At 37.1% G+C, this 20,915-nt stretch overlaps 1 protein-coding gene across 2 annotated transcripts in view; it reads right to left on the minus strand.

Moving 5' to 3' along the window:
- Positions 1-13,682: 13,682 nt before the first annotated feature.
- The window catches only part of STPG4 (sperm-tail PG-rich repeat containing 4), a 42,255-nt gene continuing 35,022 nt past the window's right edge, over positions 13,683-20,915 (minus strand). Inside the window, exons 7-8 of one of the 2 annotated variants that reach the window (XM_074205362.1) lie at positions 14,915-15,019; positions 13,683-13,884 (exon numbers count right to left, since the gene is read on the minus strand). In XM_074205362.1, the coding sequence (XP_074061463.1) occupies positions 13,768-13,884; positions 14,915-15,019 (222 nt within the window). In that variant the 3' untranslated portion in view covers positions 13,683-13,767. Of the gene's footprint in view, positions 13,885-13,950; positions 14,022-14,914; positions 15,020-20,915 lie in introns of those variants that run through there. The other variant, XM_074205368.1, reaches the window with a different exon arrangement.

The raw sequence follows: 20,915 nt of genomic DNA on the forward strand, positions 1-20,915 counted from the left end.
TGGGGAGTTTGGCACAGTCCAAGTTTGACACCTTTGCTCTATATTATTTCACTTGGTGATTTCATTAGTTCTACAATCCAATTATATTCTCTAGGAAAATAATTCTCAAATTTATTGAAGGGGGGGGAGTGTTTGCAAGGCAGTAGGATTGAATGACTTGCCCAAGGTCACACAGTTAAGTTGTTATTAGGTGTCTAAGGGTGGGAACAGCTAAGTGATAAAGTAGATAGAGCACCGGCCCTGGAGTCAGGAGGTCCTGAGTTCAAATCCAGATCAGACACTTAATAATTACCTAGCTGTGTAGCCTTGGGCAAATCACTCAACCTCATTGCCTTAAATTTAAAAAAAAAAAGTATCCAAGGCCGGAGTTGAACACGCATCCTCCTGATTCCAGGGTCGAGGTTGAATCTACTGTGCCACCTAGCTACCCCTCAAATTTATTTATCCTGCCTTAATCTCTCTGCTGGCCTACAATCTACCATTTCCAAATGCCTATCAGACATCCCAAAATAGATGACCCATAAACATTTTAAATTCAACATGTCCAAAATAGAATTATCTGTAACCCCACTCCCTACTCTGCCACAACTTCCCTTTTACTCTTGAAGGTACTTTCCAGGGGCATTTAGGTGGCACAGTGAATAGGGCACCAGTCATGGGGTCAGGAGGGCCTGAGTTCAAGTCCAGCCTCAGACACTCAGACACTTAATATTTACCTAGCTGTGTGACCTTAAGTCACTTAAACCCATTGCCTTGCCAAAAAAAAAGGGGGGGGGGTTTCTCCCAGTCAAACAGTCTGGCATTCTCCTAGGTAACTTCCTGGACTCCTCATTCTCACCTCCTATATCTGATCTCTTGCCAAGGCTATCATTTTTACCTTCATAATCTCTTTTTCATATGCTCCCTCTGACCCTGCCACTACTCTGATGCGGGCCCTCATATCGGATCTGGACCATTGCAATTGCCTGGTCTGCCATAAGTCTTTTCCTATTCTAGTCCATCCTTCCACTTAGCTGTCAAAATCATCTTCCTAAACTGTAGGTCACCCCCCCCACCTTTTCTTTTTAGGTTTTTGCAAGGTATTGAGGTTAAGTGTCTTGCCCAAGGTCACACAGCTAAGTATTAAGTGTCTGAAGCCAAATTTGAACTCAGGTCCTCCTGACTCCAGGGTTGGTGCTCTATTCACTGCTCCACCTAGCTGCCCCCATCCCCCTTTTTCAATAAACTTCACTGGTTTCCTATCAGCCCCAGAATCAAATATAAAATTCTCTGTCCAGTCAATCAATAAACATTTATTAAGCATCTACTATATGCTAGTCACTTTGCTTAACATTGACAATATAAAGAAAAACAATCTGTATCCTTGAGAAGTTCACAGTCTAAACCAGTCTCAGACTGATGATCATGGGTAAACCCTGAATCTGTTTGCCTCAATTTCCTCATCTGTGAAATGGAGAGGATAAGAGTTTGAAGGAAACTAGAGAATCCAGGAATCTAAAGAGGATGAAGAAAAAAATACTTTTTGTGACGTATTGTGTGCATGAAAATGTCTCTTTTGATGTTTAAATTCAGAATTAAAAAAAATTAAATCCCTTTTCTCTAACCCCAGATCCTCCCCCCAAAAAATTTCTGGTAGTTATGACTATCTCTGATTAATAGAAGTTATTTACCTGTAGCCCAGGTAAGAGTTTGAAGGTGCTGTGTTGTGAATGGATACAAGAATTCAAATCTTCACAGAAACTCTTGAGTTGAGGAGAAAATGTACTTCAACACATACTTGAATCAAGAATGTCCAAAAAGCAGACTGTCAATCATTGAAAAATGGATAGTGTCCCAAATGCAATTAGGCCTGCTCTCATTCTTCTATTCCATTTTGTACTGAGCTCATTGTCTACCTGTAATCCCTATTCAAAACATATCTAGTGACTAAATAAGCTTCCCATCCAATCATATCTGATTGATAGACAGTTATCCCATGTGGATAAAAAGTGGAGCTTAAACAACAAATAAGAGCATTTTCACACACAGCTGTGCAGAAAAAAAAGGTTCTAAATGAATCTCTATTCCATACCACTTGTTTTTATAAAAAGTATTTAATAAATTCTACATTATTTTCAAAACTACTCTGCTTGCCTGCATTTCCTTCTAAATTTTCTTCTGTTCTTTTTTATGCATTTTAAAATATTTTATTTTATTTCACTTTCTGTTTCAGATTCTCTACCTTCTCCCATCATTATCTTTTTCCTTGATTTCTTTTTCAAAGATCTTTTGTAGAACTGGAAATGTCAGTATGTATTTAGTATTTACTATATTTTGGATACTGCACAAAACTAGATATACAAGGAAAGGTAAAAATGTCATACTTGCTATCAAGGAAGTTATAGTCTAATGGAGGAGACAACATGCAAACAACAATGTAGATAGATATTATATGAAAGATATCTCTGAGGAAATTGGAAAAGTACTCATAGAAGTATTTTTGTCACTGAAAAGAATTAGAAACAAAGTGGGTGGCTACCATTTGGCAAATAACTAAATGGGATATGTACATAAAGGTAATAAAATGTACACTAATGAACAATTGGTAGGGCCATGAGCTGATTCTGCCATTCTGGAAAACAATTTGGAATTATACCCCAAAACTTTTTGTTTTGGTTTTTTGCAAGGTAAATGGGGTTAAGTGGCTTGCCCAAGGCCACACAGCTCCCAAAACTTTTTAATGTTAATCTAACAATAGCAAGTCTGTTCCCTAAAGAGATTAAAGAAGGGGGGGGGGAGACCAAGATGTTCAAAAATTTCTACGGCAGCTTTTTGTGATGGCAAAGAATTGGAAATTGGGGAGATCCTTATCACTATATACCCTAAGAGCCTCACATCCAGGGCCGTCTCCAGTCGTCCTGATTCCTATCTGATCACTGGACCCAGATGACTGGAGGAGAAAGTGAGGCTGGTGATAGCACAGCCCCCTCACTCAGATCCAATTCATGTGCCTGTCATGACATCACCTCCCTGATGTTGTGATCTTTGGAAATGAAGGATAAGAGTAAATATAATCTATAATGGCTATAAATTAAAAACCTTTCCAATAAGAACAAGTATAAAACAAGAATGTCCATTATCACTATTACTCTTCATAATACTAGAAATACTAACTGTAGTTAAAACAAGAAAAAGTAATCAAGGGAATAAACTTTATATAAAGAGACATGATGACTTACTTAAAGAATCCTAGAGAGTCAACTAAAAAACTGAAACAACTTCAATAAAGTTGCAAGATATAAACATAAAATTATTACATATGAACATATGTGCTATATGTGTATATACATGTAACTCAATATTTCTGTGCATTATTAACAAAGTCCAACAGAAGGAGACAGAAAAATTTCATTTAAAATGATGACAGAAAATATAAAATACTTGGGAGTCTACTCACCAAGACACACACTATATGACTAGGAACTATACAAATAAAACTACAAGATACACTCTTCACAAATACAGATCTAAATAACTGGAGAAATATTCATTTTTCATAGGCAGACCAAGTCAGTATGATAAAAATGATAATACTACCTAGATTAATTTATTTATTTGGTGTCAAACTACCAAAGGATCACTTTAAAATGCTATAAAACAGAATAACAAAAATTTTCTGGAGAAACAAAGGTCAAGAATCACACACAAAAAATTTTTTTAAGTGGGAAGGGGTCTAGTAGTTATGGTTCAGTCACTTCGTACTATGTCTGACTCCTTGTGACCCCATGGATCACACTGTCCATGAGCTTTTCTTGGCAAATATACTGGAGTGGTTTGCCACTTCCTTCTCCAGTGGATAAAGGCAAACAGAGCTTAAGGGACTTGCCCAGGATCACAGCTAATACATGTCTCAGGCCAGATTTTTAACACGGGTTTTCCTGAAGGCACGCCCAGGACTCTATCTACTAAGCCTGTTCCCAAAGTAGCTGGTACCAGACCATAAACTGTACTACCAAATAACAATCATCAAAACAAGCTGGTGGCAGTTAAGTAGAGTGTGATCAGTGGGACAGATTTATTGTTCAGTTGTTCAGTCGCGTCTAACTCTTTGTGACTCCATGACCAAAGCATGCCAAGCCCTTCTATCCTGTATTATCTCTTAAAGTCTGTTCAAGTTTATGTTTGTTGTTTCTATGATACTATCTATCCATCTTATCCTCTGCCTTCTCCTTTTCCTTTTGCCTTCAATCTTTCCCAACATCAGGGTCTTGTCCAATGGGACCTGTCGTTTCATTATATGACTAAAGTATTTAAGCTTCTTCAGTATTTGACCTTCCAGTGAATAGTCTGAATCAATTTCAAAGTATTGATTGATTTGATCTCCTTGCTGCCAAAAGATTCTCAAAAGTCTTCAACAACACAATTCAAAAGCATCAATTCTAGGGCATGCAGCTTTTCTTATTTACTAACTCTCATCGCCATGCATAGCTAATGGAAAAGTCATAGCTTTGACTATAAGGACATTTGTTAGCAAGATGACGTCTTTGCTTTTTAGTATACAGTCCAGTATTGTCATAATTTTTTTCTTTCCAAGGAGCAAATGTCTTTTTTTTTTTTTTTTTTAGTTTTTGCAAGGCAATGGGGTTAAGTGGCAGCTAGGGAATTATTAAGTGTCTGAGGCCACATTTGAACTCAGGTACTCCTGACTCCAGGGTTGGTGCTCTATCCACTGCACCACCTAGCTGCCCCGAGCAAATGTCTTTTAATTTCATGGCTGCAGTTACTGTTGGTAGTGTTTGAGCCCAAGAATATAGAAACTGACACTGCTTCCATTTCTTCTCCCTCTTTTTCAGGAAGTGATGGGACCAGTTTCCAAGATCTTAGTGAAGAGTTTTGTTAATGGTAAACTTCAGGTCAACTTTTATACTGTCCTCTTTAACCTTCAACAAAAGGTTTCTTAATTCTTCAGTTTCTGCCATCAGAGTTCATATCACCTGCATTTCTGAGGTTGCTGTTATTTCTCCTGGAAACCTTAATTCCAGTTTTTGATTCATTCATAAAATCTGCATATAAATTGAATGATATACATACAGTCTTGTCATTCTCCCATTGCAATCCTAAACCAATCAATTATTCCAAATTCAGTTCTGTTATTTCTTGGCCTGCATTCAGGAGACAAATAAGATGATCTGGTGCTTCCATATTTTTGAGGACTTGCTACATTTTGTTGTGTTCAATACAGTCAAAGGTTTTAGTGTAGTCAATGAAGGAGAAGAAGATGTTTTTCTGGAACTCCTTTCTCCATAATCCAGCTGATGTTGGCAATTTTGATCTCTAGTTCCTCTATCTTTTTTTTTGAAGGTTTTTGCAAGGCAAATGGGGGTTAAGTGGCTTGCCCAAGGCCACACAGCTAGGTAATTATTAAGTGTCTGAGACTGGATTTGAACCCAGGTACTCCTGACTCCAGGGCTGGTGCTTTATCCACCTAGCCACCCCTCCTCTATCTTTTCAAAAAATCAATTTGTTCTTCTGAAGATTCATAGTTCATTTACTACTGAAGTCTAGCTTGCAGAATCTTACACATAACCTTGCTGGTGTGTGGAATGAATGCAATTGTTTGGTAATTTGAACATTCTTTGGCATTGCCCTTTTTTAGGTTTGGAATGTAAATGATCTTTTCCAATTCAGTGGTCACTGTTGAGTTTTTCCAAATTTGCTAGCATACTGATTACAGCATTTTAACAACATCAGCTTTTTGGATTTTAACTGGAGCTTAACTGGAATTCCATCGCCTCCACTAGCCTTATTGTTAGCCATGCTTCCTAAGATCCATTTGACTTTCTTCAGAATGTCTGATTCTAGATCAGTAAACATATCAATCGTGGATTTTGTGCATATTGGTGATGTTGATTTTTCTTATATAGCATTTTATATATTTTTGCCACTTTTTTTAAGGTTTTTGCAAGGCAATGGGGCTAAGTGGCTTGCCCAAGGCCACGCAGCTAGGTAATTATTAAGTGTCTGAGGTTGGATTTGAACTCAGGACCTCCTGACTCCAGGGCCAGTGCTCTATCCACTGTACCACCTAGCTGCCCCATTTTGCCACTTCTTAAAATTTATTTTACTTCTGTTAATCATTTCTTTCATCATGCCCATTTTCATATGAAACATTCCCTTGATATTTCTAATTTTCTTGAAGAGATTTCTTTTCTTTCTCATTCTATTCTTTCCTCTATTTCTTTGCATTGTTCTTTAAAAAAAACCTCATCTCTCCTTGCTGTTCTCTGTAATTCTTCTGCATTTTGTTGAATATATCTTTCTCCTTCTTTTCCTTTCCTTCTTTTCTCAGTTATATGTAAAATCTTATCAAGCAGTCATTTTGCTTTCCTACTCTTTTTTTTCTTTGAAATGTTTCTGTTAGTACCTCTTGTATAACTTGTCTGCCAGATCCAGTCCCTTAAATCTATTCCTCACCTCCACTTCATATTCATAGGGATGTTATTTTGGTAATACCTACATGGCTTGATGATTTTTCCTACTTTCTTCAATTTAAGTCTGAATTTTGCAGTAAGAATTTTATGATCAACTCCAGATCTTATTTTAACTGATTGTAAAGAGCTTCTCCAGTTTTAGTTGCAAAGTTTATAATTAATCTGATTTTGATGTTGACCATCTGGTGATGTCCATGTATAGGCTCCTTTTTGGGTTGTTGATGGTGTTAACTATGACTATGAGTTATCTTGGGAGAACTGTCTCTGCCTTTCTTCATTTTGTAATTCAGAGTCAAACTTGATTGTTAGTCCAATTACCTTTTGATTTTCTGCATTAGCATTTCAATCCTCTATGATGAATATGATTTTTTTTTGGTGTTATTTCTAGAAGATGTTAAAAGAACTTTGATCTCTGGCATCAGCAGTTGGAGCACAGACTTGTGATATTGAATAGTTTGACTTGGATTTGAACAGATATCATTTTGTTATTTTTGAGATTATACCTTGGTATTGCTGTTCTCACCTTTTTTTTTCCTTGACCATGGAGGGTTGCGCCATGTCTTCTAAGGTATTCTGCCCAAAGCAAGATATGTAGTGATCACCTAAATTAAGTTCACCCATTTCTGTTTACTTAAATTCACTGATACCCAAGACATTGATGTTTAATTTTTCCATCCCTTGTTGGCCACATTCAATTTACCTTGTTTCATAGATCTTACTTTTCAGGTTTCTATGCATTACTGATTTTTAAGTATTGGACTTTCAGCACCAAATGCCTCTGTAATTGAGCTTCCTTTCAGTTTTGGCCCAACCAGTTCATTAGACCTGGAGTTACTTGTGGTTGTCCTCCACTTCTTCCAACCTGATCATCTTCCAATATTGTATCTTTTATTAATATAATGTATCTATGAGATTTTCTTTGTAAAGAGCCTGGAGTGGTATGACATTTTCTTCTCCAGTGGATTACCATTTGTCAGAAATCTCTAATATGGCCTGTTCATCTTGGGTAACCCTGTATAAAGCTCATAGTTTTATTGACCACCATGAGAAGACAGTGATCTTAGCTGGAATAGATTAAGTACACACTATAAAGGGAAAAAAAAATCAGAAGAGGCTAGTGTTTGATAAGTCTGAAGAGTCCAGTTACTGGACTAAGAATGCACTATTCAACAAAAAAATAACGTTGAGAAAAGCAGAAAATAGTCTGGCAGAAAATAATCACAGACCAACATTTCATACTGTATAACAAGATGAATTCTAAATGTATGTATGACTTAGATAAATGGAGTGTCATCATAAACAAATTAGAAGAGTAAAAAGAAAGCTGTCCAATCTATGAATTTTGTCCAAATAAGAGATAGAGAGGATTACAAAAGATAAACCATTTTGATTACATAAAATTCAAAAGATTTTGCATAAACAAAACTAATGAGATTAAAATTACAAGAGAAACAGGTAAACAAGGTAGGGCAGGGGAGAAATCTTTGAAACAAGTTTCTCCATTAACAATATCATCAAATGTAAAAGAATCAGAACTATTATTCAGCTGATAAATGGTCAAAGGATATGATGAGCTCAGTCAGTTTTCAGACAAAATCCAAGCTATCAATATTCATATTAAAATTCTATAAATCATTAATAGTTAGAAAAATGAAAATTAAATCAATTCTAAGGTTCCACTTCATATCTCTCAGCTTGGCAAAGATAGAGAAAAGGCAGACTTTCCTTGATTGAAAAATTTTTTTTAAATAACTGATTATTGTTCTAATAATTTAGCCCTCCCACCTCTGACGTTACCATGATGGCCTCATTCGCCAACCATTCATCTTCAGCACAATTGTTCCAAGGTTGATACTCTAGGACCATCTCAGAGGGACCCAGCTGGATGAGTGCCCTAGGTTTTAGGTTCTGAGATCATATATAAACGTTTTTACCATGTAACTCCCATCCTCTATCCTTGAGGAAGGAATTATGCCTAATCTGGCCCACAACTGGTTACACTATAAAGGTTGCCTCTGAGTAGAGGTCAGCTTTCCCCATCTCTGCTGTATTATATTCTCACAAAACAATACAATTTACCTCCATTTAACTAGTACTGGGCACCTGTTATGAACAAGGCTGGGGGCTAAGAGCTATAGAGAGGATTAAGGAAGGAAATGAGGATTTGTACAGTGCCTACTAGGTGCCAGGACTATACTAAGCTCATTACAAATATTATATTGATCCTTACAATCACCCTTGGAGGTAGGGGCTGTTAGCATCCTGCTCCCTGCTGCTCCCCTCCCTCTCCCACCAGCTCTGGTCCTTTTTCTCCTCCTTACCCATCAACATTTATCCTGTCATTTCATTTATTCTTTTTAAAAAATGTTTTATTTTTTCCCAATAACATATTAAAACAATTTTTAAACTTCAAAGTTTGAGTTCTGAGTTCTATACTTTCCTTATTCCATCCATTTCCCACTCCCTGAGACAGCAAGCAATCTGATATAGGTTATACATGGGCAAGCCTGTAAAACATTCCATGTTAGTAATTTTGTAATAAAAAAAAAGAATGGAAAAAAGAAAGTGAAGAATCGAATGCTTCTGCCTGTATTCAGACAATATCAATTCTTTCTAGACAGCATGCTTTATCAAAAGTCCTGAGAGATTGTCTTGGATCATTGTATTTCTGAGAATAGCTAAGTCATTCCCAATTCTTCATACAGTATTGCTGTTACTGGTTCTTCACTTTGTATCAGATCCTAAGTCTTTCCAGGTTTTCCTGAAATCATCCTGCTTATCATTTCTTATAGAACAATAGAATTCCATCACAATTATATACCACAACTTGTTTAATCATTCCCTAATTGATTGGCTTTCCCTTCAGTTTTCAATTCTTAGCTACCACAAAAAGAGCTATATTGGTCCTTCTCCCCCTACCCCCTTATTTGACACTTTGGGATACAGACCAAATAGTGGCATTGTTTTATCAAAGGGTGAGCAGTTTTAAAGCCCTTTGGGCATAGTTCTAAATTGTTCTTCATTATGGTTAGATCAATTGACAATAAAGAGGGTCAATTATACAAACATAAAATGGGCATAGAGGAAAGAAATTAAGGCCTACTATATGCCAATACTTTACAAATATTATTTCATTATTTGATCCTCATGATTATTATCATCATTTGACAACCGAGAAAACTCAAGCAGATAGAAAAAAAAGTGACTTGTCCAGGGTCACACAGCTAGCAAGAGTCTGAGGCCAGATTTTAACTCAAGTCTTCTTGACTCCAGACCTGATGTTCTATCTACTGCCCCCACCCCCACCCCCACCTGCTTCTGGAACATAGGGAGACACTTTACAAAAAGAGCAATGAAGAGTTGACTAAGTCAAAGATGAACAAGATTCCCACGGGTTGGCAGAGGAGAAAATGGACAATGATATTTTTGTCATTATTGTTATTTGTCCTTTGTTCTTGAAAAAAGACCATGATCTCAGGGGAGGTGATAACATGACATGTAAGGGAATTGAATTTGAGGGAGTGGGTGCTGTGCTAAGCCACCAACCTCACTTTCTCCTCTAGAGCCATCTGGGTCCAGTAGCCAGATATGAATCCACTCGGCTGCTGGTGGCCCTGGTTGTGAGGCAATCAGGGTTAAGTGACTTGCCCAAGGTCACTCAGCTAGTAAGTATCAAGTGTCTGAGGCTGGATTTGAACTCAGGTCCTCCTGACTCCAGGGCCCTATCCACATTTTTATTATTTTTTTTAAATCACTTTTATCCTGACAATGGTTGTTACCCTTACCCTCTAGTGGGTAGGAAATGTTGACTTCATAAACAGAAGCAGTGGTTGTCCACAATCACTTATACCCACTTGCTTCTGAGATTTGGTTTGAACTACACAAAGGCCTATTTTGCCAAACCCCAAAGAGAGCAAAGAAAGGGAAAAGGGTCCTGTATATACCCAGAAATTCTTTTTTTTCCCTTCCTCATCCTTTTTATTGATATTTTATTTTTCCAATTGCGTGTTATAAAAGTTTTTCAATGTTCATCCACATATGTATTTATAAATTACACAATTTTCTTCCACCCTCTCTTCCTATAACCCTCCCCTCAGTGGAGAACAGTCTAGTAACTCTGTACATGTGCATTTGTATTTATGTTTACATATTGACCATTTTCTATATGATGAATTAGGAGTACAGGAAAAGAAAGAAAACTGTGGGCTGGGAAGGAAAAACATAAGAGAAACTTTTTAAAAGTGAGCATAGTGTTCATTCAGATTCAGTAGTTTTTTTTTTTTTGTTTTGTTTGTATGATATGGATGCTGTGGTCCATAACAGATTTCCCAGGGTTGTCCTAGCTCTCTGAACTGCTGAGAGGAGCTGCTTCCACCAGGATTGATCAACTCACAATGTCATTGTTAATGTGTACAATGTTTTCTTGGTTCTGCTCCCTTTGTTCAGCATCATATCCAGTAACTCCTTCCATGCTTCTCTAGATTCTGATCATTTATGGTTTCTTATACTACAATAGTACTCCATGAAATTCATGTACCTTAACTTGTTTAGCCATTCCCCAATTGATAGGTATCCCCTTGATTTCCAATTCTTGGCCATTACAAAAAAAGCTGCTATGAATATTTTGGAACATGTGAGACTTTTCCCATTTTTTATGATTTCTTCTAGATAGAGGCCTAGTAATGCTGGGTCAAAGGATATGATCAGTTTTATTGCTCTTTGGGCATAGTTCTATATTGCTCTCCAGAAAGGTTGGATCTGCTCAGCAAAATCAACCGCCAACAATACATCAATGTCCCAACCCTCCCACAACCTCTCCGACACTGATTGATTTCCCTTTTTATCATCTTAACCAATCTGATAGGTGTAAGGGGATACTTCAGAGTTGTTTTAATTTGCATTTCTCTAATCAGTAATGATTTGGAGCATTTTTTCATATAATTATATATAACTTTAATTTCTTTGAAAACTGTCTATTCATATCCTTTGGTCCACAAAAAAATCTTGTAGCAACTTTTTTTGTGTCAAAGAAGTGAAGAGTAAGGGGAATGGCTTAAAAAATGATGGATAATGAAAGGAAAGAATAGTTTCAGAGACAATTTTATGAACTAATGCAGAGTGAAATGAGCAGTGCCAGGAAAACAGCTTGTTTTCTAACAACATTGTAAAAATGGTATTAAAAGACTTAAAAATTCTCTTTAATGCAATGATCAAAAAATAGGACCAATAATGAAGACTACTACCCACCTCCTGACAGAGAAGTGGTGGGCTAATAGCAGAACGACATATTTTTGAATTTGGCTGATATGAGAACTTGTTCTGTATGGTGATGCAATTTGGAAGAGTGAAAGTGGGGAGGGGAGGAAAGAATGAAAGCTCTTTGTGGGCAGATGTCTGTACTGTCAGTGTTTAGCACAGTCTCTTTTACACAGTAAGTAATAAGCAGTTAATACTTTTTCATTCATTCATTCATTATATTTTATTTTTCTTTCTCATGCATTTAAAAAATGAAAAGAAAAATATATTCCTCCTTTCCTTCTTTGCAGACATAAATAAAGTTGTGAAATCCTGCATATACTATTCACACTTGACTTATATTTTGGTTGATTTTGCTGAATTCTTTGTCTCTCTTTTTAAATCTTTGGAACAAGAGAAGATGGGTGACAAGGGAAAGACATATCCAGAAATAAGTGACATAAAAACAATAAAATGGTTAAGAAAGAAACAAAGCCTATTTTCCTTATATCAATGTAGAAATGATTTCCTCCCGCAGATACTATCTGATCTATGTACATAATGCTGCAGAGTTTACATAAAGAAACTCAAGATGTTTCAATTTTCTTTTCGTATGTTTAGAGATTTTTTTTTTCCTTTTGGCATCTCTTGATATCAATGGTTCAAGTAGATATATGGTGTCCCAAAAGTCTTTGTGGCCTGAGGCCCCTAAAGTCCAAGACTTTTGGGATATCCAGTATAGTGCTGGCAGCTAGGTGACTCAGTGGAGAGAGCACCAGGCCTAGAGTCAGGAAGATCTGAATTCAAATTCAGCCTCATACACTTACCAGCTGTGTGCTCTTAGATAAGTCACTTAACCTCTGTTTGCCTCAGTTTCCTCATCTGTAAAATGGGGATAACAACAATCTTGGTCTCCCAGAGTTGATGTAGCCCAATGCCCGTCACAGAGTAGGAAAACTCTTTGTGACCCATCATTACTATTTGACCATTTCTGGAGTATAAAGCAGTGTAATCTAACCCCTCTTTGCCATGCAGGTTAGGTTAAATTTTTTTTTTAGATTTTTCAAGGCAATGGGGTTAAGTGACTTGCCCAAGGCCACATGGCTAGGTAATTATTAAGTGTCTGAGGTCGGATTTGAACCCAGGTACTCCTGACTCCAAGGCTGGTGCTCTATTCACTGTGCTACCTAGCTGCCCCAGGTTAATTTTTCTTTAAAAGATATTGAGACCTTTCCTGAGACCTGATTGATTGGTTCATGTGATTAAGAGTTCAGATTGCTGCCATCCTCAGCCTTGAATTCCAAAAGTAGTCATTAGAAGCTCCTCTCAGAGGATGGGTGGGCAGATCCTATGGGAAAACGGAGACCAGAGCTTCAGAGCCTAGCGGAATCATCTGAATGCCTGTCCTTGAATTTCCTCCTCCTGCTATGGCTAAATCAATCTCATTTTATTCCAGTATCAAACCTAAGTGACCTGGGGACTGTCTGATGTATCCCCTACCCCAGAACAATATCTATTTCTCTAATGAATGGTTAGTTACTGCTTGGGAACTTAAACCTCTCTCTCTCTCGCTCTCTCCCCAACTCACCTTGAACCTAGGACAAGGCTAAGCATGTAGTAAATAGCCAAGGGATAGATAATTATGAAATTGAATTGGTTTCGGTAGGATCCTTGCCTTTCTAGATCCAAGCTTAGCATGGCCTAAATTTATTTTCAAATCAGGGCAGACTCCCCAATGACAGCTCTATATAATTTATGTAGCACAGAATTTGAAAAATTTGAACACAACAAATAATATAACAAAATCTTGATGATAAGGGTATTCCTAAGGCAATGTATTTTTCACTACTCTTAAGAGATAATCCTAAAAGTATTACAGCACCAGCACAACTCTGTAAAAAAGGCATTGGGCTATGTTATATTGTAAAAATAAGGATGATAATTACAATAGTTTCTCCCTAGCCCAACACCTATCTGACCCCAAATGAATGAATAAGATCTTTCTTTCTCATGTAAGCTTTATTTATACTCAACTAATTGTCAGAAACCAAAACCACTTTTCTCAAAAATGAACTGTATTGTTGATGAAAAGGCTATGTTCCTGGCCTATCTTGGAGATATTATGCCTCTGTTTGGACTTCTGGTCAGAAGACATGTAGGCTCCTGGACCTGGTGTTTTCTGCAAAAAAACAAATATGAAGGGCCCAGTTGATTGTTTATACAAGTCTAGTGAAAGCTAACCTACCTTGAAGTGACATAGCGGCAGTTGAGTTATAGACTTTTAAAGTTTACACATGAGATCATCTTCAAAAATCCCTATGAGAAAATGTGTCAACAAATGCTCTGGAACAATAAGGCATAGTTTAACAAACACTGTGCATGCTATTTCTGACTCCTAATCTAGTAATGTATTTTAGTTTGGGAGCTGAGCCATATGCTCTGAGATGAGAAAATCACCCCTCCACCCTTCCATCTCTAACCTGTCTTATACTTCTCCAACCTTGAAAAAGGCGGGGGGGGGGGGGGGGGGGTGAAAAGGAAAAACAGGGAGAGATTGTACAAAAGCATTACCTTTTGATGGTTCCACCTAGTAATATTTTGGGGAAATGGAAATACAGAGTGTCTGAATTCAAGGCCATTCTTGAGTCTATATTAGACAGGTGTTCCTAACGCCAATGTCAAATTTGCTTTCTCTCTGTTCCTCCTGTGGCCACCTTTTTACTGACCATCCCCTGCCCCTGAAAGGTACTCCCTCCCTCAACCTCTATCTCAGTCTCCCTTTTCCTTTAAGATGCATCTCAAATATTATCTTCTGTATGAAGCCCTTCCTGAATCTTTCCCAACTACTGGTATTTTCCTTCCCAGACTGCCTTGTATTTCACTACTTTGCATATGTTTATATTTATTTACTTCATAGTTATGCAGTATATGCTTTTATATGAAATGTTTCCCCCCCTTGGAATGTAAGCTCATTGAAAATAGAGAGTATTTCATTTTTTTTGTACTTCCACATCTAGCATCTAGCATGAAAATAATTCTTCCTGGTTAATTCTTTGATTAGAAGTTATCTAGTCCCACATCCTCATCAGACACATTAGGGAAGAGTTAATGCTGTTCTTTGAACCCCTTACACTATATTAGTCAAAAAAACTGCCCCTTTGAGAGAGCCCTGTCTTCCTTAAATGGTCTCTATCTTCAAGAATACTCACTGAAGTAATTGGCAGGAACCTAGGCACTTTTGACTGGAAACAGGATGTAATAGGATTTACTGTCGTTGCCTTCACGTCATAATAAGCAGGGCCTGGACCTTCTTTCTAAAGGAAAAAATGAGTTTTTCATTATTGAGATTTTTTTCAATATTCTTGACAATTGGGTTGTATGTAACACATCCAATTCAAGTAGACCTATCTCTTTCCAAAATGTTTTGTGGATACTATTTACACATAGTACACTATCAAAACTCAAGTCAGAAGCTTGAGAATTAAAGAAGAAAATGTTGGCTATGTCACTGATTGGGTTTAGCTTTGTGTTTGCATATCTGGACACTTGAGTTGAATCAACTAGGTCATTTGTACATACCACCACTGTGTGTGTGAGTCAATTGCAAATCTGTCCTCAGATCATCATACTCACCCAGCCACAGAATAGTGAAGGATTCATAAGCTCCCTCAGAAGTTTTTGACTGAAAGCTGGACCATCGAGAAAGAGACCATCAAGGCCAAACCCTCCCCTCCCACAACAATTTTATAAATGAGGAAACAGGCTGAGAGATGTTAAGTGACTTGCCTAGGGTCACATAAATAGGTAGCTCCTTTAAATTCTATTTCCTAAACCCATCTACTTGAGAGCAGTTAAGTCTCCTTTCAAGTTTCTTTTAAAAAAAGCAAAAAAAAAGAGAGAGAGAGAGAATTAATCTTAAGGACAAAGAAAAGGAAGCTTAAAAAAAGCAAAAAAAAAAAGAGAGAGAATTAATCTTAAGGACAAAGAAAAGGAAGCTCTGTACCCTTCCTTAAAAGTCTGTCTCACTTCCTTCATGAATTTTTCTTCCTGTTCATTCATGCCAATCAAGTCATCTTTCCTTTTCTGAACTTATTTACACAGTCTTGTATATATTTTTTACAAAGCAATGGGGTTTAAGTGGCTTATCCAAGGTCATACAACTAGATAATTACTAAGTGTCTGAGGCCAGATTTGAACTCAGGTCCTTCTGACTCTAGGGTCAGTGCTCTATTCACTGCACCACCTAGCTGCCCCAGTCTTCTATTTCTTAGCTAGTTACCTTTCTATAAATACTCTGTTCAGTAAGTGTTAACTATGCATAAATACTCTCCCCTCCTTGAGGATGTCAACAGCTGTTTTATACATTTTTATATCCCTCAAAAGGTCTCATATTTACTAGGGGCTCAATAAGTATTTCTTGATTGATTAAAGGTAAAAATCAATGTTCAAACCATCCAATTGTTGGTCCAAATTGGCCCTATACCTGAATTGTGAGTTGGATGGATGCCCCTGAGGTCCCCCACTTCAAATCAACACCCCGTTCAGGAATAACCAACACAACATCCCTGAAAGTGACTGTCAACCTCTCCTTGATCTCCACTGATTTGGCTTAAGAAATGATTACCAAATGATCAAACTAGACAAACAAATCATTCAATGCAATTGACTGACTCCAAACAGGAGCCATAACAGAGACTAGTTCCAATAGTAAGATGCCCCCTTACTTTCTCAAACATTCATCTGACATCATATAGATGTAGCTAAAGGTTGATAGTTTTAGGTCTTGCGGTCTCCAGGAGAAAATGATGTTTGCCTTGATCATTGGTTGAATTTATAATCTTCATCAGGAAAAAATGATCCACTGTAGTTTTTCCTTAATTATTCTAGGACTCAGATTCTGTGCTTTGACAGTGAAGTTCACTGGAAGCCTATTAAACCTTCAAGTGCAAAGGGGAGCCATTTAATCGGCTAGAGTAATAAACTTATAAAAAATTACCACATTGGGTCAGTTTGATGGACCATGCTACCCAAGAGTTTATCTATGTTATTAGCACCACGGGGCAATTTCCTTTTATTTCCCATTAGGAAGGTATCATCCATGAATTTTGTCTGTACCACCTATACTTTAAGCACTATACTCATCTTGGAGAAGATGAGCAAAAAATACAATGCTAGGTCAAACCGGGCAAGGACAATTATCACTTTTGTTTGATGTGACTAGAGTCATTTTTTTTCTTTCTTTAATCAATTTTTTTCCCAACTAACAAGCATCTCTATCTTTCTTCCACCTCCCATAGGTGGTACAGGTATAGGAAGAGGGTAGAAATCTTCAATTATAATAAACTACAAATTCATAATCAAGAAAAGCAAACCCCCACATTGGCCGTGTCCAAAAATGTGTTACTCTCATTTGTGTAGATTTCTGCTTGTACTCTGATTATGTGAGAGAAATCTCTCTCCATTCGTCCTCTTAAGTATATTCGTCCCCCCTTTCCTTGCTTCTTTAAAATCATCAAAACAAAATAAAAATCATCCCCCCAGGTTCTTCATTGTATTTGACTAATTCTATGACTCCAGATGACATTAAAGTTTTTAGAGGATGCTTGAACCACTACCAGCCTTACCATTAGAAGACAAGAAGAACTACAACATTATAAAAATCTTGTCTGATTGTTCACATTTATTGTTTTTATTTATTCTGACTTTTCTGATTTCAAAAGTTTCTAGTCACTTCATTTCTGAAAGTCTTTTCATCAGGAATGCTTAGAAAGTCTTTTATCAAAGATCTATTTTCTCCCTATAGGATTATTTTCAGTTTTCTGGTTAAGTTATTTGTTGTTGTGGGCCTATGTCTTTTGGCTTTTGGAATAGTATATTCTATTCTCTTCACTTTTTTAATGCAGTAGTTGCTAAATCTTATGTGATCCTGACTGTGATTGTTTGGTATTTAAACTATTTATTTCTGCTCCCTGAAGTAATTTTTGTCTTTGATCTAGATGGTCTGTATTTTGGCTATGATATTCCTCCTGAGAGTTTTATTTTGGGGTTTCTTTCAAAGAATGATCAGTTAATTCTTTTTAGTTTTATTGTGTCATTCAGGAAAGATCTGGGAAGTTTTCTTTGATGATTTCTTGAAATATTATATCTAAGCTCTCTCTTTTTTTTTGGTCATGGCTTTCTGGTAAGTCAGTTATTGCTAAATTATGTTTCCTTGATTTGTTTTTCAAGTCAGTTTTTACATGAGACACTATGCTTTCCTCTATTTTTTCCTATCTTTTGACTTTGTTTTAATATTTGTTATCTCATCAAATTAATTTCTGTTTAGTTCATTTAGCCCAAATTCAAGGATTTTGTTGATTGGGCAAGGTTTTATATCTTGGTTGTGCTAAGCTGTTAATTCTCTTTCCAAGTCTCTCTTCCAATTCTTCCCTCTATAATTTTAATCCCATTTTAAAAATATTTTTAAAAAAAATACTAATTGATCTTGACAGCAAGCTGTGTTTTCAACTTAAGGCTTTGCTTGGAATTGCTTTGGAGTTATCTTCCTTTTTCTGGGTTTGTGTCTTGGGCATCTCTTTACCTTTTTTTGTTTGTTTGGTTTTTCTTCCAATGATATGCTCTAAGCAGCCATGACAATGCTGGTCTAGCTGAGAGCTCTGGGGGCATTGAGGGTGTGTTTTCCTTTCTGGAAAGACTCCCAAACCTAAATCATTCTGGAAACTTGAGGCTCTGAATTCTTGGGCCCTTTGGGAGACCTTGTGCAACTGATCTTGTAGAGTTCTATAATATTCTTAGGATGTCTCCACCTGATAACCTAATTCAGAGCTAGTCTATGTCCCTGGTCCACCCTTATTGTCACCCTTCTACCTTGCCCCATGCTCCCTTCCCCAATTCCTACCCTGATCATTGATCTTTGGGTTGAATTTATAATCTTCATTGGGAAAAATTTTCCAGGTACTTTTTCCTTCAATTTCTCAATTACTTCTAGTCCAGTATCCCACTCAGATCTTTAATGGAGTAATTGTCAGAGGAGCTGGGCTATATTTCTTGCTCAAATTCCACTATCCTACCAGATAGTCACCATAATTTAATACTCTTGGGCTAGATTAATCAGTATGCCAAATGAATCCTGCCAAGTGTCTTAGTATTGATTAGGATATTCCATATGTATACTTATTTCTTGCTGTGTAAAGTCGATCATCTTCTTATGGGTCCTAAATCTATTTTATTCAAACTTATTCAATCTGGTTATAATTATGGCTAAAGGTGTCTATAATTGTCTCCTGTTTATGTACAGACTTCAATCATACTCTCTTTCAGCTTTTGTCCTTCCAAATTTTCTTCTCATATAGAAGTCTTCCCACGACCTTGAGATTTTCAGCCATCCTTTTCTAGAGCATCTCTCCATTTACTATTATGTCTTTCTTGCACTCTGATAACTAGAACTTCAGTGATTTACCAAATCACACCACAGAAGCAGAACAGGGTTCACAGCACTTCCCAAAATGCCTCCCATCTACCAGGGCAGAGTAGAATCTGACCATTTTTATAGCTTGTTTCTGAGGGACAGATATTTTGAGCAATTTTCCTAAGGTAGTGGTTTAATTCAATCATAGAGCTAAGGAGGAAAAGGAAAAGTCTGGATTATGATTGTGATTTTGATGGTGTGTTACCTTTTATAATATTCCTGTTCTCTATTAGAGCTACAGTGATGTGATGCCAATGCAAACTGCTCATCAACAGCTGGATGATGCTAAGTAATGATGCTTCCTTTATTTACTGTTATATATATCACAGTGGTATAATTAGTATTCCCATTCTCAGTTATATCACCATGAATGGAGTTAGTTGTTAGCAACAGAGCACAAGTCTAATAATCAAGAGATGGAAAGACCTCATCATTTTACAACCTGAGACAGAAAGAAAAAACAGCAATGTTTTCAAATTGATGGATATGTGGAACAAAGGTCATCAGCAAGGTGAAGCTGTTGGCATTCCCTTAGCTCATTGTTCATTTTGGAAAAATAGGAACTACTGTAACAGCTTAAACTGGGTAGGGAGAAGCTCTATTGGGTGCCTCCAGAAAATTGAACTCTTCTGGGCAAGATGAATAGATATGTCAAAGTAGCTCCTGCTAAGTATTTTACCATTGATTCAACTCCAACAGCAATATGCAGATCAATCTCTAGAGTGGCAAAGAAATACTGTAACCTACTCTCTCTCACTTCTAGCACTAATGAAGTATTTACCAAACTTTTATTTTCAGGTTATTTTCTTACATTAAAGGAGCTATTTCTATTTAATGTACCATTTCTTTACCAGCATGGGTTCACTTATTCAGATTAACTAAGATATGCCACAAAGGTTACTTTGAAAGTAACCATTATTTGTCCCATTTATGTCTCTTGTTTGTCCTTCATTCTTGAAGAAAACCATTGACATTGCAGAGTGATGTCTTGACCCATGTGTGAATTGGAATTGAGTGAGGCAGATTTGGACAAAATCATCAGCTTCATTACAGAGTCTTCAGTGGCAAGGCTAAAGTGAGCACAACCAGCAATGGTTCGAGATGCAGTGGTTGACCTTGGCATCTTCAGTGACTGACCCCAGTATCTGCTTTGGCCACTTTCATGACCTTTGGAACAAATTGTTCTCATCTGCCCATTTCACAGGGAATTTTCACATGCTAGGAGTAGACATCTCCCTAACTCATCACTGGGTCTGAGGCCCATTGGTTACCCCTCAACCTGATTTAGCCCTTCTGTGAGACAATGTACCAGTGTGTGGAGTCTTCCTGACTTCAGGGTTGGCACTCTATCCACTGTGCCACTTAGCTGCCCCAAGCTCTAGTCATCACCAACTGCCTAATGACATTTTGAAATGAATGTGCTGCGGCTCCCTCAAATGTAGCATGTCCTAAATGGAACTTATTTCCTTTTGTAGCACAGTACCTGCCCAAAGGAAATGCTGCTTAGATGAGATTCTTGAAAGGCTAGCTTTATAATATCTCAACACAAAAATGCAACCTCTTGTGAAGTAACAAGTATCTTCCCAGAGTCACAGAATCCTAGAGATGAAAAGGCTTCTTCAGAAGATCATTTATTACACCTTCTGCCAACAAGCAAGATTACACCAAAACTAACTAACTAGAAAAGGATGCTCTCAAATTTCAAGATTTAAAATGTCAAATCGGGATCTAAGTGGGGATAA

This window comes from Macrotis lagotis, chromosome 1 (genome assembly GCF_037893015.1).
Source record: "Macrotis lagotis isolate mMagLag1 chromosome 1, bilby.v1.9.chrom.fasta, whole genome shotgun sequence".
In the NCBI taxonomy this organism is placed as follows: Eukaryota; Metazoa; Chordata; class Mammalia; order Peramelemorphia; family Peramelidae; genus Macrotis; species Macrotis lagotis.